The sequence below is a fragment of the Leptopilina heterotoma genome, unplaced genomic scaffold, assembly GCF_015476425.1.
Source record: "Leptopilina heterotoma isolate Lh14 unplaced genomic scaffold, ASM1547642v1 Lhet_134, whole genome shotgun sequence".
NCBI lineage: Eukaryota > Metazoa > Arthropoda > Insecta > Hymenoptera > Figitidae > Leptopilina > Leptopilina heterotoma.
Window position 1 is genome coordinate 2,329,691 of NW_025110853.1, and position 18,493 is coordinate 2,348,183.

General features: G+C 22.4%; 1 protein-coding gene across 4 annotated transcripts in view; it reads right to left on the reverse strand.

The window, feature by feature from the left end:
* LOC122513118 (Y+L amino acid transporter 2) overlaps positions 1–18,493 on the reverse strand; it is a 46,403-nt gene that overhangs the window by 19,519 nt on the left and 8,391 nt on the right. For all 4 annotated transcript variants that reach the window (XM_043629381.1, XM_043629382.1, XM_043629379.1 and 1 more), the window contains 2 exons: positions 4,729–5,001; positions 1,998–2,244 (listed from right to left, as the gene is read on the reverse strand). In XM_043629381.1, the coding sequence (XP_043485316.1) occupies positions 1,998–2,244; positions 4,729–4,995 (514 nt within the window). In that variant the 5' untranslated portion in view covers positions 4,996–5,001. The remainder of the gene's footprint in view (positions 1–1,997; positions 2,245–4,728; positions 5,002–18,493) is intronic.

Consider the following 18,493-nt stretch of genomic DNA (forward strand, 5'->3'; position numbering starts at 1 on the left):
GACAAAAGTCTGATCTTATTTATAAAGATTATTTTTATCATTTCAATTCAATTATTATTTTCTAACATTTTTAAGTAAAATTCTTTTTTAAATTAATTATTTTTAATAATTTTTGAAAAAGTTTTTTGAGAATTTTCAAATCTATTTGTTTATAATTCAAATTTTACGAAATTTCGAATTGTTAGTGTTAGTTAAAAGTATGAAAAATTCAAATTTTCAAATATTTTAATTTTAAAACTTTTCAAAATTCCATTATTTCTAATGTTGAGGAAGTCCAGGCAAATGGAAACAATATTTAGATACTTTACTTAGTGTTTATATATTCAAGAAACTACAATGAGAAATGAAATACAAAGGGTTTAAACGAATAAAGTCCAAGCACAGCACAAAATGTTCATTAGGCGCGCACGTAAGTCAGAGCCGAAAAAGAATTAGTGAATAGACGGAACAGTCCTATACAAAATACAACTAGCGCCGGAAGCTAGAGGTTGGATCACAACGTCCGGAATTTAAATCTCCAACATCTAAAAATTTGCGCTATAATGCTTTTAATATTCAATTATTATCTAAAATTTAAAATAAAATTCATTTTCAAATCAATTTTATTAGAAAATTATTTCTTAAAATAATGAAATTTTTGCGAAGAATTTTATTAAAAATTTTCTAAAATAATTGAATTCTTTTGAAAAATTGTATGAAAATAATAGATATTAAAAATCATTGAATTGAGGAAAATTTTTGAAAATAATTAAAATTTTGCCAAGAAGTTTATTAAATTTTTTTGAATATAATTGAATTTCGGAGAAGAAATTTATTATTTCTAAAGAGAATTGAAATTTTGACGAGAATTTAAAAAGATTTTTGAACATAATTGAATTTTTTATATGAATTCTTAAAATTAAATTTTTTTTCAGTACGTTTAATGAAAATCCCTGACTTTTCCCTTAATTTCCTGTGTCAGAATATATGATTAGTATAATTATAGTTATAATAATATTAAAACTATATTCCAATTTATATTTTATTTTTATGAAAAAAAATTGAATTAAAAATTTAAAAATTCTATTATTTTTAAAATTGCTAATTTTATTTAAAAAAGTGAGGAAGAAGTTAGCCAGGTGCGAATTGTTGCTAGTAAATAAATATAAATAACAGAATCATTTACAGAAAAGAAAATCGAAAATTTGAAAAGATAATTATTTTTTCGAATAAGGTTGAGTACTTATATTAATTTTATCTTTTATCATAAATTAATAAATGAAAATAAATCAATCTTGTGTATCAATGAATTGAAAATGGTTTATCGACGGAATTTAAATTGAAACAAAAAAATGCCATTGTTCTGAAAAATAATCGATGGGAATTTATCACTCAAGTGTCTTCGTCTTTTGTGCATTAAATCTTTAATCCCCAGTAAAAGAGCGAAGTTTGCAGAAAAGTAAAAATCGATTCGGTTGAAATGTTAGCCACATCAGTCAATTAAGTCTGTTGTCGGGCTTATCGACCAGACGGAGAAGTCTAACGTGCAAAAGCATCATTACGAGAAACCATTAAAGTGAAAATTGTGGCATGCTACGGAAACGACAAAAACAATAAAAACATTTTTTAACTTTCCCATAATAATGTCATTTTTTACTTTAAATTCCAGTTATTTTTATTCTTCTACAACAATACTCGTGAAATAAGAGTTTGAAGTCTCTCTCTCTCTCAATTTTTTTTACATTTGATTTTATTATTGTTTATAACAATTAAATAAAAAAAAGATATCGACAAAATCCTTCGTCAGACGAGAGTCAATACTATGTAGATGACAACCATATTTTGTTAGAAAAAAAATCCGCAAAAATCGGCCTGCTTTTTCCCTTGTCACAGTAGACTTCCCCCTTAAGAGGAGAGAATTTTGAGCCTTAAAAAATTATAACCAGTTCTTTGAGCAGGACCCTCAATTGTTGTGGTTGAAAGTAAAATAAAGAAATAATTGTTAAAAAAAGACTCACATATGCAACATGCAGCCAGTAGGGCAGCAGCTTCCGCAGGAGGTTCACATTCTGGGAACATAGGCTTCAGTACGTATTTGCTAAAAGTCAAAGCGACAATTGCCTGACTGCAAGGCCTCACTATCATACACTCGATCCATAATCGAACGAAGGCCATAAAAGGCCCAAAAGTTTCCATAATATATGCATAATCTGCTCCTGATTTTCTTATCATACATCCCAGTTCAGCGTAGCAATATGCTCCCACCTTTAAATCAAAATTTTAACATTAAAACAGTTCATAAAAAGGAAACCAAAAAATCTATAATCACCAAACGAGCTACTTATGCCAAAAAAAACCTTTTTTTAGTTTTTTCTTCAATTAAAAACTTTATTTTGAATAACATTTTTTCTAACTACATATTCAATCGTGTTAGAAAATACTAAAAACTAAAAAAGATTTAAATAATAAATTAACTAAATTAACATTTAAATATTTTAACATTTTTTGTAAAATAAAAATTTGATTTTGTTTTTCCCCGAATTTTCCCTGATTTCCATACACAATGTGGACCTTTTCCTTGACTAAGGTTAATCTAATTTAATTAAAAACATAGTTTTTTGAGAATTCAATTATATGCAAAGAAAATTAACCTAAAATAATACTAAAATCCAAATTAATGTTTTCAATTACATTTTAAGAAATTTCAAGCAATTTAAAAACATTTTGAATAAAACGTTTTCAAAAAATTAACTTCTTCAGAATTTTTAATCATAATTATACTCCAATGCCGGTTTAGCGGATTTTTGGGTTGCGATTTACGATTTTCTTTGTCCTGCCTAGTTAAAGATATTGTTAAGGTATTGTTCCCTTTAACGGACGACTCCTTATCAGACAGTCCGCTAAGCCGGCGTTGGAGAGTATTTAAAATTTTAATTTTCTGAAACTTGAAATTGGAACCTTTTGAAATTGAATTATTTATAAAAATTGTAAACGCATCACTTATTAAATTCAAAATTATTTTCTAGAATTTTGAGCAAAAATTCTTCTCCAAATCAATAATTTTTAATAATTTTTGAAAAAAAATTCTGAAATCCATTTGTTTACAATTCAATTTTACTAAATTTCAATTATGCGAAAATATTTCAATTAAATATATATTCGAAAATTCAAACAATTTTAAAACAATTTTTTCGTATTAAACTTGTTGATGATTTCAAAGTTTATAAGAGAAAGAAAAAAAATTTTAGAAACATTAAATCTTATTATTTTCAAACGTTGCTAGACACAAAAATTTAGAATTTTCCTATGAATTCTAGAAATTTAATATTTTTCCAGTACTTTTGAAGAAATTCCCTAATTTTTCCTTTGAATTTCCTGATTTCCCTTTTTTGTGTCAATCCTGTTCGACTAATTTTAATGAAATGTGGTTTTTTTCGACATTTTTTCCACAAATTGCATTATAATACTAATTTTTTTAAATATAAAATACTACTTTTATTTCAAATACGTTTCAAATTGAAATTTAAAAAAAAATTTATTTTTAATAATTAAAATTAAAAATTCTGAAGAACTTAGTTTTTTTAAAGTTTGATTCAAATGTATTATAAATTAATTCAATTTTGAATATATGATTAATTGAAAAACTTTCGAATTATCGAAATATCGTAAAATGTAATAAATAATTGAATACAATTTAAGTTTAGATATATTTTAAATGAAAATTTTTTTTCTTAAATAATAATCGAATTCTTAAAAAATCTTCTCAAAATTACTAAAAATAATTATGTATTAAAGAAGAATTTTATTTAAAAATTCTAAAAAATAATGAAATTTTGTTAGAACTACTGTTGTAGTGTTTAGAAATAATTAAATTTCAGAAGCTTTAAAATTGTAATTTTTAAAAATTTTAGTTCTTGCGGACAAATAAATAAAAATAAGTATTTCAAATAATTTAACAAAATTACTGAAGCATTGAATAATTTTATTTAGAAATTCAGAAAAAAGTAGGTTTCTGAAAAATTTTAACTAAGATTTACACATCCCTGAAGTTAGCGTCTATGTTCAGCATAAAAAATTTTTATTTTGGGTTTTTAGAGATGAAAATGGTATTAATTTCACCTCTTCTATTTCCCTAGTGAGTTAAAAATTTTTTCAGAATACATTTTCAACTTAAAACCATCGAAAAAAGTGTTTTATTTTTTTCGGATTCGTGGAAAAAATATTTTGTAGACATTCAGCGTCGACGCCGACTTCAGAAACGTAAATTTAATTAAAATTTCTTAAATGTAATTGAAATTCCGAAAACAATTAATTGAAAAATTTTCAAACAATTAAAAATTTCGTTACAATTATTCTCTTTGAAGGAAATTTGTTTGCATTCCGACAAAAAAATGTAATATATTTATTATAAATAAAATATTTATAAAAAATTTATGTTTGTAATTTATGATCTAGTTAGAGCGTTAAAAATACAATTTTTATTAACCTTATAAATAATAAAACAAAAAAATTAATGAAAACTTGAAAAAACAAGAAGAAATAATAAAATGAAATTCAATTTTAAATAAATTGGCTTGATCCGATAGTGTAATTAAAAATTATTTATAATTATTACTCGGAAGTTAGTGACGTAACTTAATGATGAAACAAAAATTCACTATGAAAAAATTTGCAACTATTAAATTACTTTACCTTAATTGAAAAAAGTTGATGAACTATAAAAGTTTAAAGAAAAAGAAAATAATTTACCATCGAGAAGAGACCGGAGGCTGTCCATACTATTAAACTGGAATTAACACTTCCCGTGTATTCTAGAACACCTTTTGGACTGACAAAAATACCGGAACCAATAATTGAACCAACAATTACTGTGACACCATTGAGAAGTGACATTTTTGCTTCTAATTTTATTTCATCGCCTCCATCTCCATTCACTGGAACTGGATCGTAAGATCCTTTTTCTCCTTCCTTTAAACTCCCCTTTATACTTCCTTTTATACTTCCCGATTTCGACATTTTCGCCTGTAAACAAACAAATAAAATTATGTTATTTTCAAATTCAGAAATAATACAAAAAAAGGAAACGGAGAATATTGCAAATCATTTTATAAATTCTTTTATATTTTGAAAATTTTCTTTTTCTTTTTCCTTTTTCTTCTATTCTTTTTTCATTAAATAGATAGGTTTTCACCGAGATCATTTTTATTTCACACTTGAAGCTTTTACAATATTCTTTTTCTTGAATAATACATTTTTCCCTGTAAGCAAAAAAAAATCATTGGATTTTTCACCATATAATGAATCACAATTTTATACGTGCCATTGAGAAGATCAATTTCACGAGAGAAGGTTGTTGTTTCTAAGAGAGAAAAAAATATATATCTCTCACCATTAGCGAAACAAGTCGGGCACGAAACTTTTAGTTCTTCGATAAGTACTTTTCACTACTGTTAACTTTTAAGTTGGTGTAAAGTTCTATTAATTTTCTTCCTTTTCCCTTTTTTCATTAACAAAGTTTAAAATCTTTAACCCACTATTACTTGTAAATAAAATAAAAAAAAATAGAAATATTTCATGAACAATTAAAGTCAATGTTCGAACGTTTTTGAGTGAAATTTTATTTATATTTGGAAAACACAAAAACGGCATAGTATAACATTACTTATATCACGTGAAATAAGGGCTTTTTGATTTCAAATTACTTTACAGCTCAAATTGTCATGTCAAAAGTTTGACAATTAATTTTTAAATAGATTTTTAGTGTTTTACATTGAAACTATTTTGAAATTTTAATTTTAAATATTTATTAAACAAAAATTAGTCAAATTTGAAAAATTGAATTTAATAATTTTGAAATAATGAGGTTTTTGAAAAATCGTAATTAAATTTTTTTCAAAATAGTTAAATTTACAGAAATAATTTAAAAAACTGAAAAATAGAAAATTTAAAAAAAAATCATTAAAATAAATTTTATATTTCAAAGAATTTTATTTTTTCTCACCTTAAAAATGATTTTTAAATATTATTGTACATATTTAAAAAAAACATAAAAATTTGGAAGATAATGAAATTTTACAAAAAATTTTGAACCTATTTAAATAATTCAATTATCATTGAATTCTATTAAGAATTGATTTAAAAAAGAATTTCGATTAAAATTTTAGAAATAATTTTTGAAAAGGTTTTATATTTTAATTCCTGGTGGACAAATAAATAACAATAAATTCTAAATAACATTGAAATAAACTTTATATTTGAAAGAATTTAATTTTATTACCTAGTTTTAAATTTTTAAAATTGTTTTAAAATGTTATCGTATTTTTGAAGAATCGTTTTTCGAAAACTCATATTTTTCAAAAAATATTAAATTTTCATTAGTTTCAAAAAGAAAGTTTTTGTAACTAACAGTAGGACTTAAAATTCCACGCGCCTGTAGTTATGCTACTATAATAATTGAAATAAAAAATATACATAATAATAATTTGCTATTCCGTGAACAGAAAGTGTCGTCTTTTGTTTTTCTATAGTAATTAGTTTTGATAGAAATTTTGGTTATGAGTATTCCCATATGTGTGATAACCACTTGATGCAAAGAAATTTTTTTACAAATTGAAGAAAAATGATCAAGACGTGGATCTATTCAACTGATGTTAAAAATGGTAAATACATGTAATTTTTTCAAGAATTCTCAATTATTTTGTAAATTCCTATATATAAATTTAATGAAATTCTCAAACTTGGTATTGATAAAAAGTTTAAATTCTAACATCGAACAATTCTTTTTACAATATTATTCAATTAGTGAACTGAATTTTATTTGCCACTTTTGTTTGACAAAAATAAATTGATTAAAGACACTTAAATTTTGAAGTTTAAATATTTAGTATGTTTTTTATGATTAAAATAGTGTTTTTCAATTAAATCTTTAGAATTTTTATTTCTTTTGGTAAATTCAGTCTCCTATAAAATGATAATTCAATAAACTTAAAAAAAAATTCCGCATTTTTTACATTTTTTGATACTCTTGCCATTCCGGTTACGCAGAATCGGGTACTTTATTTATTTCAGAAAAAATAATACTTATAAATTCTATTAAACATTTCTTTCCTTCAATTATCAACATTTCAATGTATTCAATATATTTTTCGGATGAATACTAACAATTATTAGGGTAGGCGAACACTATTTAAAAAAAAAGTATTTTCTACACCTTTTTGTCTAAAAAGGCGATTACTAATTAAATCTGTTTTCTGAAAAAAGTTTTTATAAAAAGTTATAATTTTTAACGTTTATTTTCCTAAAATTTCTAAAATTCCATAATTTTGATAAAAATTAGAAAATTGTTTAAAAATAAAGATTAAATTTTCTGTTTCTCAATTACAATTCTGTTTACAAAATTATAAGTTTCTTTTTAAAAATGAAGAAAATTTTTTATAATACTATTTCTTATCACAATTTGTTAACAAAATTCTATTCTTCTTTGAAAAAAAATAATTTGCATCATTTTTACATTTAAATTTCCAAAGTTAATATATTTATAAAAAAATTTTTTAGATAATTTTAAATATCTTTAGGGAAAAAATCCCTATAATTTCTATTTCTTAATTACGATTTTTAACTAGATTATTTAAAAATTTTGTTAAGTAATTTGCATAATTTCTATTTTTTAATATAATTTTTTAACGAAATATCAAGTATTTTTTTAAAGAATTAACAAATTTTCGTAAATTTTATTTTTTAATCATATGTACTTATTGATCGTGATTACAGAAATAGAATATTGTTAGAAAAAAGAAAAATTTTAAAAATTACCTTTATTAGAAAAATAAATTTTTAGAAAATTAGCTTTATTAGAAGACAGAAAATTTTAAAATCACCTTTATTAGAAAAAAGTTTTTTAGAAATTCACCTTTATTAGAAAAAAAACTTTAGAAAATACGATTTAGAAAAACTGTACCCCAACCATTATTAGAAACATAAGAATAAAAATTAAAATATTTGCAGAAATTATAATTTAAATCTTTTGAGTTTGAATTTTATTACATTTATATGAGCTTAAAAAATGTTTGAGGGATTTCATGAGAAAATTACATGTATAAAAATTACATTTGAAACTTGAGTTGAGTAGAGGCATTTCACTTGGTAATTATATTTATTTTAATAACAGAAGCCATTAAAAAATCGCAAAAGGATCCAAGGCAAGAAAAGTAGTAATTTTGATTTTTCGAGGATTTTCTAAAAATCTCGGTATTTAAACTAAATTATAATTTCCACCCCTTGGAAGCAATTTTTTTCGTTTGCTAATTATTTATTTTAATGTTAGAAGTCATTAAAAAATTTTGCAAGAAGATCGAAGGCGGGGAAAGCAGTGATTTTGATTTCTTTTATATTTTAGGATTTCTGAAAAATCCGTGACAAAAAATAAAAATCACTGCTTTCCCCGCCTTCGATCTTCTTGCAATTTTTTTAAATGGCTTCTGAGGCGTGGAAATGATAATATAGTTGAAATACCGACATTTTTTTAAAAATCATAACTATTGTAAACATGCAAGAATATAAATTGAAATTATTAAATTTTTTCTGAATTCTTTAAATCATTCACGCGCGCATCGCGCGCGTAGGACTTTGCTAGTGAATGAAATAAATAAACTAAAAAATGTATAAAATAAGAAATAAATAAAAACAAAATTTGAAAAAAATTTAATTCTCGCGAAGAATTTTATTAAAATTTGCGAAAATGATAATAATTAATTAGTAAATAAGTGGATTTCTTTCATTTTGAATCTGAAATTTTTCAAAAAATGAAGTTGTTATTTGAAAATAGCAAATTTTGTAGGCGGCTTTCAAAAATCGCTAAAAAGATGACGAAATTGAAAGCAATTATTTTGTTTATTCGAAAATTATTGTTTACAATAAAAATAGTCTTTTTCTTATTAGGGTAAACCAGACAGTAATCGGACACTTTTCAATATTGAATAGCTATAAAACCGTATGAAATAAAAATATTTTGTTTGTTGCTAATCATTTCTAAGGTTATCATAAACAAATTTAAGCTTTTGTAATTAAAAAAAAAATTTTTTGTACGGTTTTTGAAAGCTGTTTTAAGTCGATTCTTACTTGTTTATTTACTAATTTTTTTAACGAATAAAAATTTTTTTATAAACGTGATTGGTTTAATAGTTTGGTGTGATCGTAAGGAACAACATCACATGAAAGAATTTGAAAAAAATATGAATTGCACTTTTAAAACAGTGTTAATTAAAAAGATTGCTTCAGGTGTCCGATTACTGTCGGATTCTAACTTTTTTTTTTGTAAATTTTTTTAACGAATACAAAATTTTTTTTTTCAAACATGATTGGTATACTAGATTTGTAGGATCATTAGGAACAATCACACATGGAAGAAATTTTAAAGAAATTTTAATTGTAATTTTTAAACAGTATTCATTAAAAAGATTTTCTTAAGTAGCCGACTAATGTCTGGTTTACCCTATAAGGGATTTTTTGAAAAGTCTCCTACATAGAGAAAATGTTAAAAAAATTATTAATCAACAAAGTGGGCGAGAGATTATATTGATGATTAATTAATTAATTATTTATTAATAATTAAAATATTGTGTTTAATTGAAACAATATTTAGTGATAATATTCAAAACAACTTTCGCCAGTACTAAGAAGTTTACATTGCGCCGCATGAGGGAATAAATTATTTCTTATCAGATTACATTGAACTGATGACTATCTGCAGTGAAATGCATCTTCTCAACCACAACTATATAAAACTTTTTTTGTGATTCAATAAATTTTTGCGGTAAATAATTTTTTTCTTTGATCATTAAAAATAGAAAACTAGAGGAATTTTGTTTAGTTTTTTTTTCCTCTTGCCAGTAATTAGTTACACATCATTTCTTATTAGCATTAATTTACTTTTTTATTAAATATTTTATTAGCAAATTAGTTTTTCATATAAATAAAAAAATATCACATTTACGTAGAAAATAAAAAAACAAATAAAGAAATAAAAGTTAATCTGTAACGAAAATTAATTTAAGACCAAAGAAATAAGAAATAAATAATTTTCTAGGCAAGATATTGGAAATCAAACAAAATTAACAAAATTAATCTGTAACAACAATTGATTAATGACTAAAAAGAACAATAAATAATTTTCTATTAAAGAAATTGAAAATTTAGTAAATAAACTATCCCGATGTTGTATAGTATAGGTATAGGTATATATATCATAAATGTAAAAGGTTATTTGCAAAACTTTCACATTTCAACTAATTATAATTAATGAGATAAAGGAAAATAATTTTTGGTACTTGATAGACAAATAAATTATAGAGTGTTGTGAGGAAAGATAATATGTTATATTGTGAATAATATTATCGCGAAGGTGTGATTATATTCTCAACCAATGAAATGATCGAGAATGGTCTACGCCTTCATTGCATGCGAACAATTTTATGCATAAATTCAGATTCTTGTCATTTTATAGAAAGAGAATATAAGCATATATTAAAACACGATAAAAACTTGTTCTATTGATTAAATGCAAAAAAAGGAGAGAAACAACAATTTATCAAAACTTGTTTATAAATTACTTTTACAGTCAAGTCATTCACACCAAAGTGGTTCCTTTTGTTAAACAACTTCTTTTCTTTTTTCTAACAACAAATTTTTTTCTGATTTTAAAATAATTTTTATAAATAAATTTTCAAACAAAAAAAGTAGTTTCCTATTCTTTTTTTCTTACAAAAAAAATTCTCATTTTAAAATTCGTTTGTCATTGATAAAGTGACGTATAAATAAATTTTCAAAATTTGACAAAAAAGTGGTTTCTTTTTCTTTTTTTCTTAGAAAAAAAAATTGGCTGATTTAAACACTTTTCTGCTACTGAAAAATTTGTAAAAATAAATTTTCAAAAGTTAATAAAAAAATTTAAAACGTGGTTCCTTTTGTTCAAATGAACGAAATATTTTTTGTTAAAAATATTTTCATAGATTATTGATTACAATTCAAATTAAAAACTCAAATTTTACATTTAGAAACATTATAATTAATTTGCTTAATAGTGACGCAAAATTATAGTAATAAAAATTTAATTTGAAGAAGAAATAAATAAATTTCGTTCATTTGAACGTTCAAAACTTTAACCTCCTAAAAATATTATTTAGTAACTTAATCACTTTATTATATTTTATTTACCTAATTATTTGATTACATACTTATTTTACTTATTAGTTTACTATTTACTTATTTCCTTACATTTCATTTATTTACTTCATTATTTGACTTTTTTATTTCATTTATTTATTTAATTTTAAGTCTCAATTATTTACCAACTTATTTTATTATTTACATTAATTTTTCATTTTGAATTTAATATTATTCTTAGTTTCTTTAAAAAAAAATTACTCATTCAATTGAGTTTGAAAATTAAATTTAATTGAAAGAGAATTTTGAAATTTAAAGAAAAAAATAAAATGATAGTAATTGTATAAATCAGTATTCTGAAATATACAGAATGTGATAAAAATGATATAAAAATAAACGAAAGAAAAAAAAAATTTTTTTGCAAATTCTCATAAGCAAAAGGTAATAATCAATGTTTTTTTTGTTTTTGAATAATATGTAACATTAATCTATAGAATGTCTCATTACTCAACACACAATTTTGTTCTTTCACTGATATGTTACTTATCTCTTTGATTTATTGCTTAAAGACCTTAAACATTGCAATTAAGGACAATTCTAGTGATTAAACGGAAGCTGTCAGCTGTGAATTTGAAAATTATCTTTTTTAAATATCTATTTTTTTATTTTTGCTTAAATGGAAAATTATTTCTTTCTCCTGGTTAGTAATTATAATCGTATTTATGTATTATACAAAAAATAAGAGTAATATTTTTATAAATAAAACACAAAAATATAGCAAAATAGTTACGAAAAATAACAAAATACAAAAATGGAAAAATAAAATAAGAAACAAGAATAAAATTCTAAAATCGTGTAAAATATTAATCAAGAATAAATCAAAATAAACAGTGAAAAAATAAAAAAAAGAATGGAGTAAAAAGTAAACAAATTAATAAAAAATTGAATTTCCAGATGTAATTTAACTAAGAATGTGTGTCAATTACTAATATTAAATTGTAAATTATTTTTACAATCTAGTGCAAATTCAAAGACTTGCAATACGTGATTATTATAACAAAATTACATATTTATGCAAAAAAGTTGCTAATATTTAAATTATATATTACTAGTAGATAATTAGATAATTATATCCTGTGCTCTGATTATAAGAATGTTATAATATTTCTGAAACTAATAATTCACACAATAATTACTGACATTTTATCTTTTCCTCAAAATTTCAAAATTCTCTTTCAATTCAATTTTACTCTAATAGTCAATTGAATGGATTATTGTTTTTTTATTAACAAACTAATGATAATATTCAATTAAAAGTACAATTTAATATAAATAAATAAATAAAATGAATAAAAAAACTAAATTCCAAGCAAGAATAGATAGTTTTCATTTTTGAAATTCTGTAAATTGCTCGTTTATTTATTTATTTCAACATATAAACGAACTTACAAAGAAAAAAAATTGATGAAATAATTAAATAAATAAATAAAATAAAATAACGAAAATAAAAATAACAAATAAAATTAACTAAATTAAAAATAAATAAGAAAAAGAAAGACAATAATTAAGATAAAAAAAAAATTGCAAATAATTTCTAATTAATTATAATCAGCTTATTTACAGTCGATTTGAAAATTTAAATCTATTTTTCTTCACTGATCAAGAGAGAAAATTTATTTATGAAATATGTTTTTAAAGAACAAAAATTGTTGATTGCAAAATTTTCTAGTTTAATCACGTTTCATATAGTTCATTAAATCTCATCTCGTGGCACGTTTTCGCTATCGTAAATTTATAATTATTTTTATAGAGAAAAAAATATGTATATATATTTCACTGCAGATAATATTAACCACTGAAACAAATAAGACAATTATTCAAGAAGAAAACAATTTTCTTTGTCCACTTCGGGGCAGTTCAAAAAATATACGTAACGCCAAAAAGCGTTACGTATTTTTTGAACGGCCCCTTCCCGCCTATTATTTTTTTTTCTTATAATATAAATAAATTTTAAATAAAGATCGCACGTGAATTTGAAAACAATTTTCAAGGTTATCAATAAGAAATTGATAAATTTTACATACACTTAATCGATCGATCGTTTTTATTATTTGTCTTTATGGTAATAATTAGTAAACGTTCTAGGTATAATTAAATTTATAGAAAAAAAAATTATAAAATATAAAAATACTGAATCTGCTGTAATGAGAAGTACGATAATTAGCATTAAAAATTGTTTCAATATAGTTAAATTTTTATATTACATTATTAATAAATTAGTAAATAATTAAGCATACGCAAAATTAGAATCTAATTAAATAAAATTTTACTTATTTATTAATTAACATAAAATTAAATAGTTAAAAAAATAAATGATGTGTCATAAGTTTTATAATTTAGCAATAAAGAATGAATAAAAATAGGAAAGCAGAAAAATAAAAAAAGTCTATAAAATAAGTTATAATTTTCAAATATAGGTATCCACTAATAAACCAATGACCTTACATTTTTTAACGTTCAAATGAACGAAATTCTTTTTCCATTTAAATATTTCCAAAAATTACTATGCTGAAAAAACGAATATTTACGTAGTTAATAATTAATTTTTTTGAATTAAAAAAAAAATTGAATAAAATTCAAATTGAACAAAGTAATAAAAAGATTTTTGTCCATTTCAACTTTCAATAATTTGTGAACGTGCTAATCAGAATTAATATATCAAATGAATAAATGAATTATTAAATAATGAATGAATTAATTAATGTTTAAAAAGATGTAGTTTTTTAGGTAATAGGTAATAATGCAAAAGATAATAAATAATAAATTGACTTCATATGGGAAAAAGAATGAAAGAAAAAGAAGAGAAAATAATTTTTTAGGATGCGTCATATTTGTAGTGTGAATTGTTTAATTATTATTGACTCGATGAAAACTACATATTTTTGATAAATGAGATACATTAAATCAAATCTGCACAGCTCAGTGTCAATGGTATTTGATAAAAGTTTGCGGCGCAATCGCTTAATACAATGTACATACTTCTTGTTTTCCTTTCACAATATTGCTTAATAATTCATTATTATAATTATTAGGTATATAGCGAATAATTATTCCCAAAAATTTGGAAAACGAATTCATGTTTTTATTCAAAACTAAGAAAAAAAGAAAAAAATAAACTTTAACAATATTGATCTATTTCTGTTTATGATAAATTATTTCATAGCTCCACTATTTTATAGTTGATAGCTCGATATTTCTTCTCCATTTGGGAATTAGAAGACACGCGGGAAACCATTTTTTTGGGGGAAGGGACTTTTCCCGAATGCCCTTAACTTCTTTTTCTATAAAATTGTCTAAATTGCAAAGAAAAAACTTATTTACACACATTTTGAAAATGTAATGAACTGTGAAATCACTTCTATCTAATGTTTTCTGTAAAAATAATTAGAGACTTTAAGAAAATAAATAAAATTGTACAAAACATTAGGAATTTAGATTTAAAAAATTTTTCCATTTTCATTTTTCAGATAATAGAAATTAAGTTAAAGTTAGTTGCTAGTTTCAAGCTACGATTTTATAAAAAAATAACAATAAATAAATAAAATGAGAACAATAGCTAAGCAAAAAATAAACAAAAGAAAATAAATAAAATAAAAAAACAGGAAATAGAGAACAAAAATTGTACAAAAAAATTTGAGTGATTTTTTATAAAATTTTTAATTTAAATATATTTAAATTATTCGTAATTTTTTAGAATATAATTATCATCCTAAAGATCTCAACGTTCAAATGAACGAAATTTATTTATTTCATCTTCAAATTAAATTTTTATTACAATAATTTTGGGTCACAATAAAAAAATTAACTGTAATTAGTTAATTAATTCTAATTAGTTTCCAAATTTAAAATTTAATTTCTTAATTTTTATTACAATAAGTAATTTATGGAAATATTTCTGATGAAAAACATTTCGTTCATTTGAAAGTTCCAAACTTGTGGATCATGAATAATTTGTTTTATGAAATATGAGTAAACTCAGCTTCATTGAAAATTAAATTATGTATGTGATATATTTAAAAATTAAATTAATTGTAGTAATTTTGATAAATTTTGTAATAAAATGAATAAAATAAATATTCTCTCACGTGAAGTTAAGGCTTTTTGATGTAAATAATAAATAATAATTCAATATTCGTTCAACTTTTTGATAAGAATTGATTTAAAAAGGAATTTCAGTTAAAATTGTAGAAAATATTTCAATAACTGGAAGAATTGCAGTTCTAATTTTAAGTGACTTTAAAAAGATTTTACAATGAAAGTATTTTGGAATTTTAATTCCTGGTGAACAAATAAATAATAATAAGTATTCAAATATTTATTAAACAAAAATGATGACAAAGATGAGGTTCTTAAAAAATCATAATTACCGTTTTTTCAAAAGAAATGAATTCCCGAAAATAATTTTAAAAAATTGGAAATTTCTTCAAATTTCATTAAAATAAATTTTACATTTAAAAGAATTTTATTGTCTCACTTTAAAAAATTATTTTTAAATATTATTGTATTTTTTGAAGAATTGTAACTAAAAATTTAGAAGATAATGAAATTTTACAAAATTTTTTGAACCTATTTCAATAATTCAATTATCGTTGAATTCTAATAAAAATTGATTTTAAAAGGAATTTCAGTTAAAATTTTGAAAAATAATTGAATATTGGAAGCGTTGTAACAGGAATTTTAAGAAAGGGAGCGTTCACAAATGATGTCACGTTTTTGGGGGTAGGGGGGGGGGGGTCTCTACTAAACGTGACACAATGTATTTTTCTAATGTGAAATTGCATGAAATTGCGTGACAGGGGGGAGGGGGGTTAAAAATCACCAAAAATTGCGTGACATTATTTGTGAACGCTCCCAAATATAAATTTTAAAAGGTTTTAAATTCAAATATTTTAAAAAATTTTAAACTCCGTAAAAGTATAATAATATTTAAATGTTTATTTAAAAAAAAATTATTTTCTTACTTTTCCTATAAAAATTATTAAAATTTTTAATAATGTTATTCAAAAATTTTTTAAAAAATTCCACTTGAAATTTATAGAAATAATTAAGTTTCAAAACGAAATTTTAATTAAAATAAACAATAAGTTTGTAAATATTTGTTTAACAAAAATTATTGAATTTTTGAATGGAAATTTAAAAAAAAATTATAGTATTTTGAAAAATTGTAATAAAAATTTTTTTGAAGACAATTGAATTTCCGAAAATAATTTTAAAAATTGAAACAATTAAAAGTTTTGTAAAATTTCATTGAAATAAATTTTAAATTTGATAAAGAATTTAATTTTATTATTTTTAAAACTTGTTTTGAAATATAATCGTATCTTTCAAAAAATAATAAATTTTCATTAAATTTCAAAAAGAAAGTTTTTGTTACTAACAATGGGAATGAAAATTTATAATAGTATTTAGTAAACAAATTAACTTTTTGAAATTTAGATATTATTTAAAATAAAAAAAAATATATAAATACCTGAAAATACTAAAAAAAAATTTAATTTTTCTAAGCGAATTTTCATATATTTTTGTGTTAGAAAAAACATTTTGCACAGTATTTTTGTGAATAATTTGAATTTCTATTAATTATATTAATACCTACATATTAATATAATTATTAAAAATTGTATGAAATATTGTAATTATTACAGTAATTATAATGAAAATAATTTAGAATTTAACATAATTATACTAAATTTCAAATTTTTGGAATACGGAAGAATTTTAAGTAGATTATAGAAAAGCCTAATTATTATTATATATTCGAATAAAAAAATTGTGGAATCAAGTTTCACGAGAGTAAGATTTGCTCGAGCGCGTGATTTACGCGAAAGAAACTCCTGAACGATAAGCTTTGGCTGGCATTTCTACTGCTTCGTTTGGTCGTCTCGTATTTATGGGGGAACATATAATACATATATTGTTGAAGAGAGAAAGACCAACCCTAACAAAATTACAAATACGTATAGGTACGAGTGTGGCGTATGGTATAAACCATGTGTTAAGAGAGAGAAAGTGAGAGAGTCTTTATTCAACCCCCTGAACTGGACTAGAACACACGCCTCACATACGAGGGATTTTTTCACCCCACCTTTCGAAGGTATATATATGTGAGTAAAAATAAATAGTTCCACACAGTCTTCTTTCTAGTCCTAGGACATGAAACAACCAACGCTTTTTGAGTTTCAAATTCACTTTTCATTGGTCCCGCATGCAACTCACGCTCTGCTTCTATTCAATCATTCCCCCCCTAAACAATTTTTTTCTTTCTCCTTTTTCTCTCTCAGAATCCTCAGAATGAATGTAATAGAAACCTCGACCCTGAAAAACTCGCTTGCCAGTTGTCGTTGGTGGAAAAATGTCTATATTTTGTCTCACTTTCAATATATTTTTTGACAAATTGCTCTGTCCCATTAAAAATGCATCTGACAATTTATTTTGTCCTATGTTAAATATATTTTTCACAATTTATTTTTTCCCATTTTAATTATATTTCACACTTCTAATCTCCTGTTGTCTATAAATTAAAAATAGGTTTTTTACAAATTAGAAAATTTTAGTATTATTTTAAATTTGAAAAAAAATAAGTACGTTTTCTTTCAAATGAAAAAAATCCATCTTGATGTAAGCAACACGTTTTGTAAAGTATTCTCTGCATTAAAGTCACTTTCTTTGATTAAAGAAAAAACCTCCTTTGAGTTTAAGAAATTAACATGAAAACAAAGAAAAGAAAATGTTCGCACGAATACTTTTATCGTAACTTTTATACAAATTTTCTTTTTAATAACAAATTTTTGCTAATTAATAAAATACTTTGTTTTAAATAATATTTAATATTTTCACTCTTTAACTTAACGAAAATTTTAAAAACAAATTAGATCAAAACAAAGTTTTCCGATTTAACAATAACTTTTCAAAAAAAAAAAAAAAAAAAGTGAATTCGAAATAGTATAATAAAATGACTTAGGTATATATATCTTTTTCTGTAAATAAAAATAAATAAAAATAATAGAAAAATGTAAAAAATGGAATAAAATAAAGATATTTAGAAAATGGATGAAAATTTAGAAAATAAACAAAAATTAGAAAAATCAGAAACTAATTATCAAACTTCAAAATAATTAATAAATTATAGGTAATAAAGAAGTTATGAATTATTAACTAACTTAAATAAATTTTAAGAAAAAATGTATTTGAAATTAATAAATTGCAAAAAAAGGAAAAATTTTTCTCATTGAAAAAAAAGCAAAATTCCTTTCCCTATTTCATAAAATATGTTTGGAACCAAATCTGTCAAACA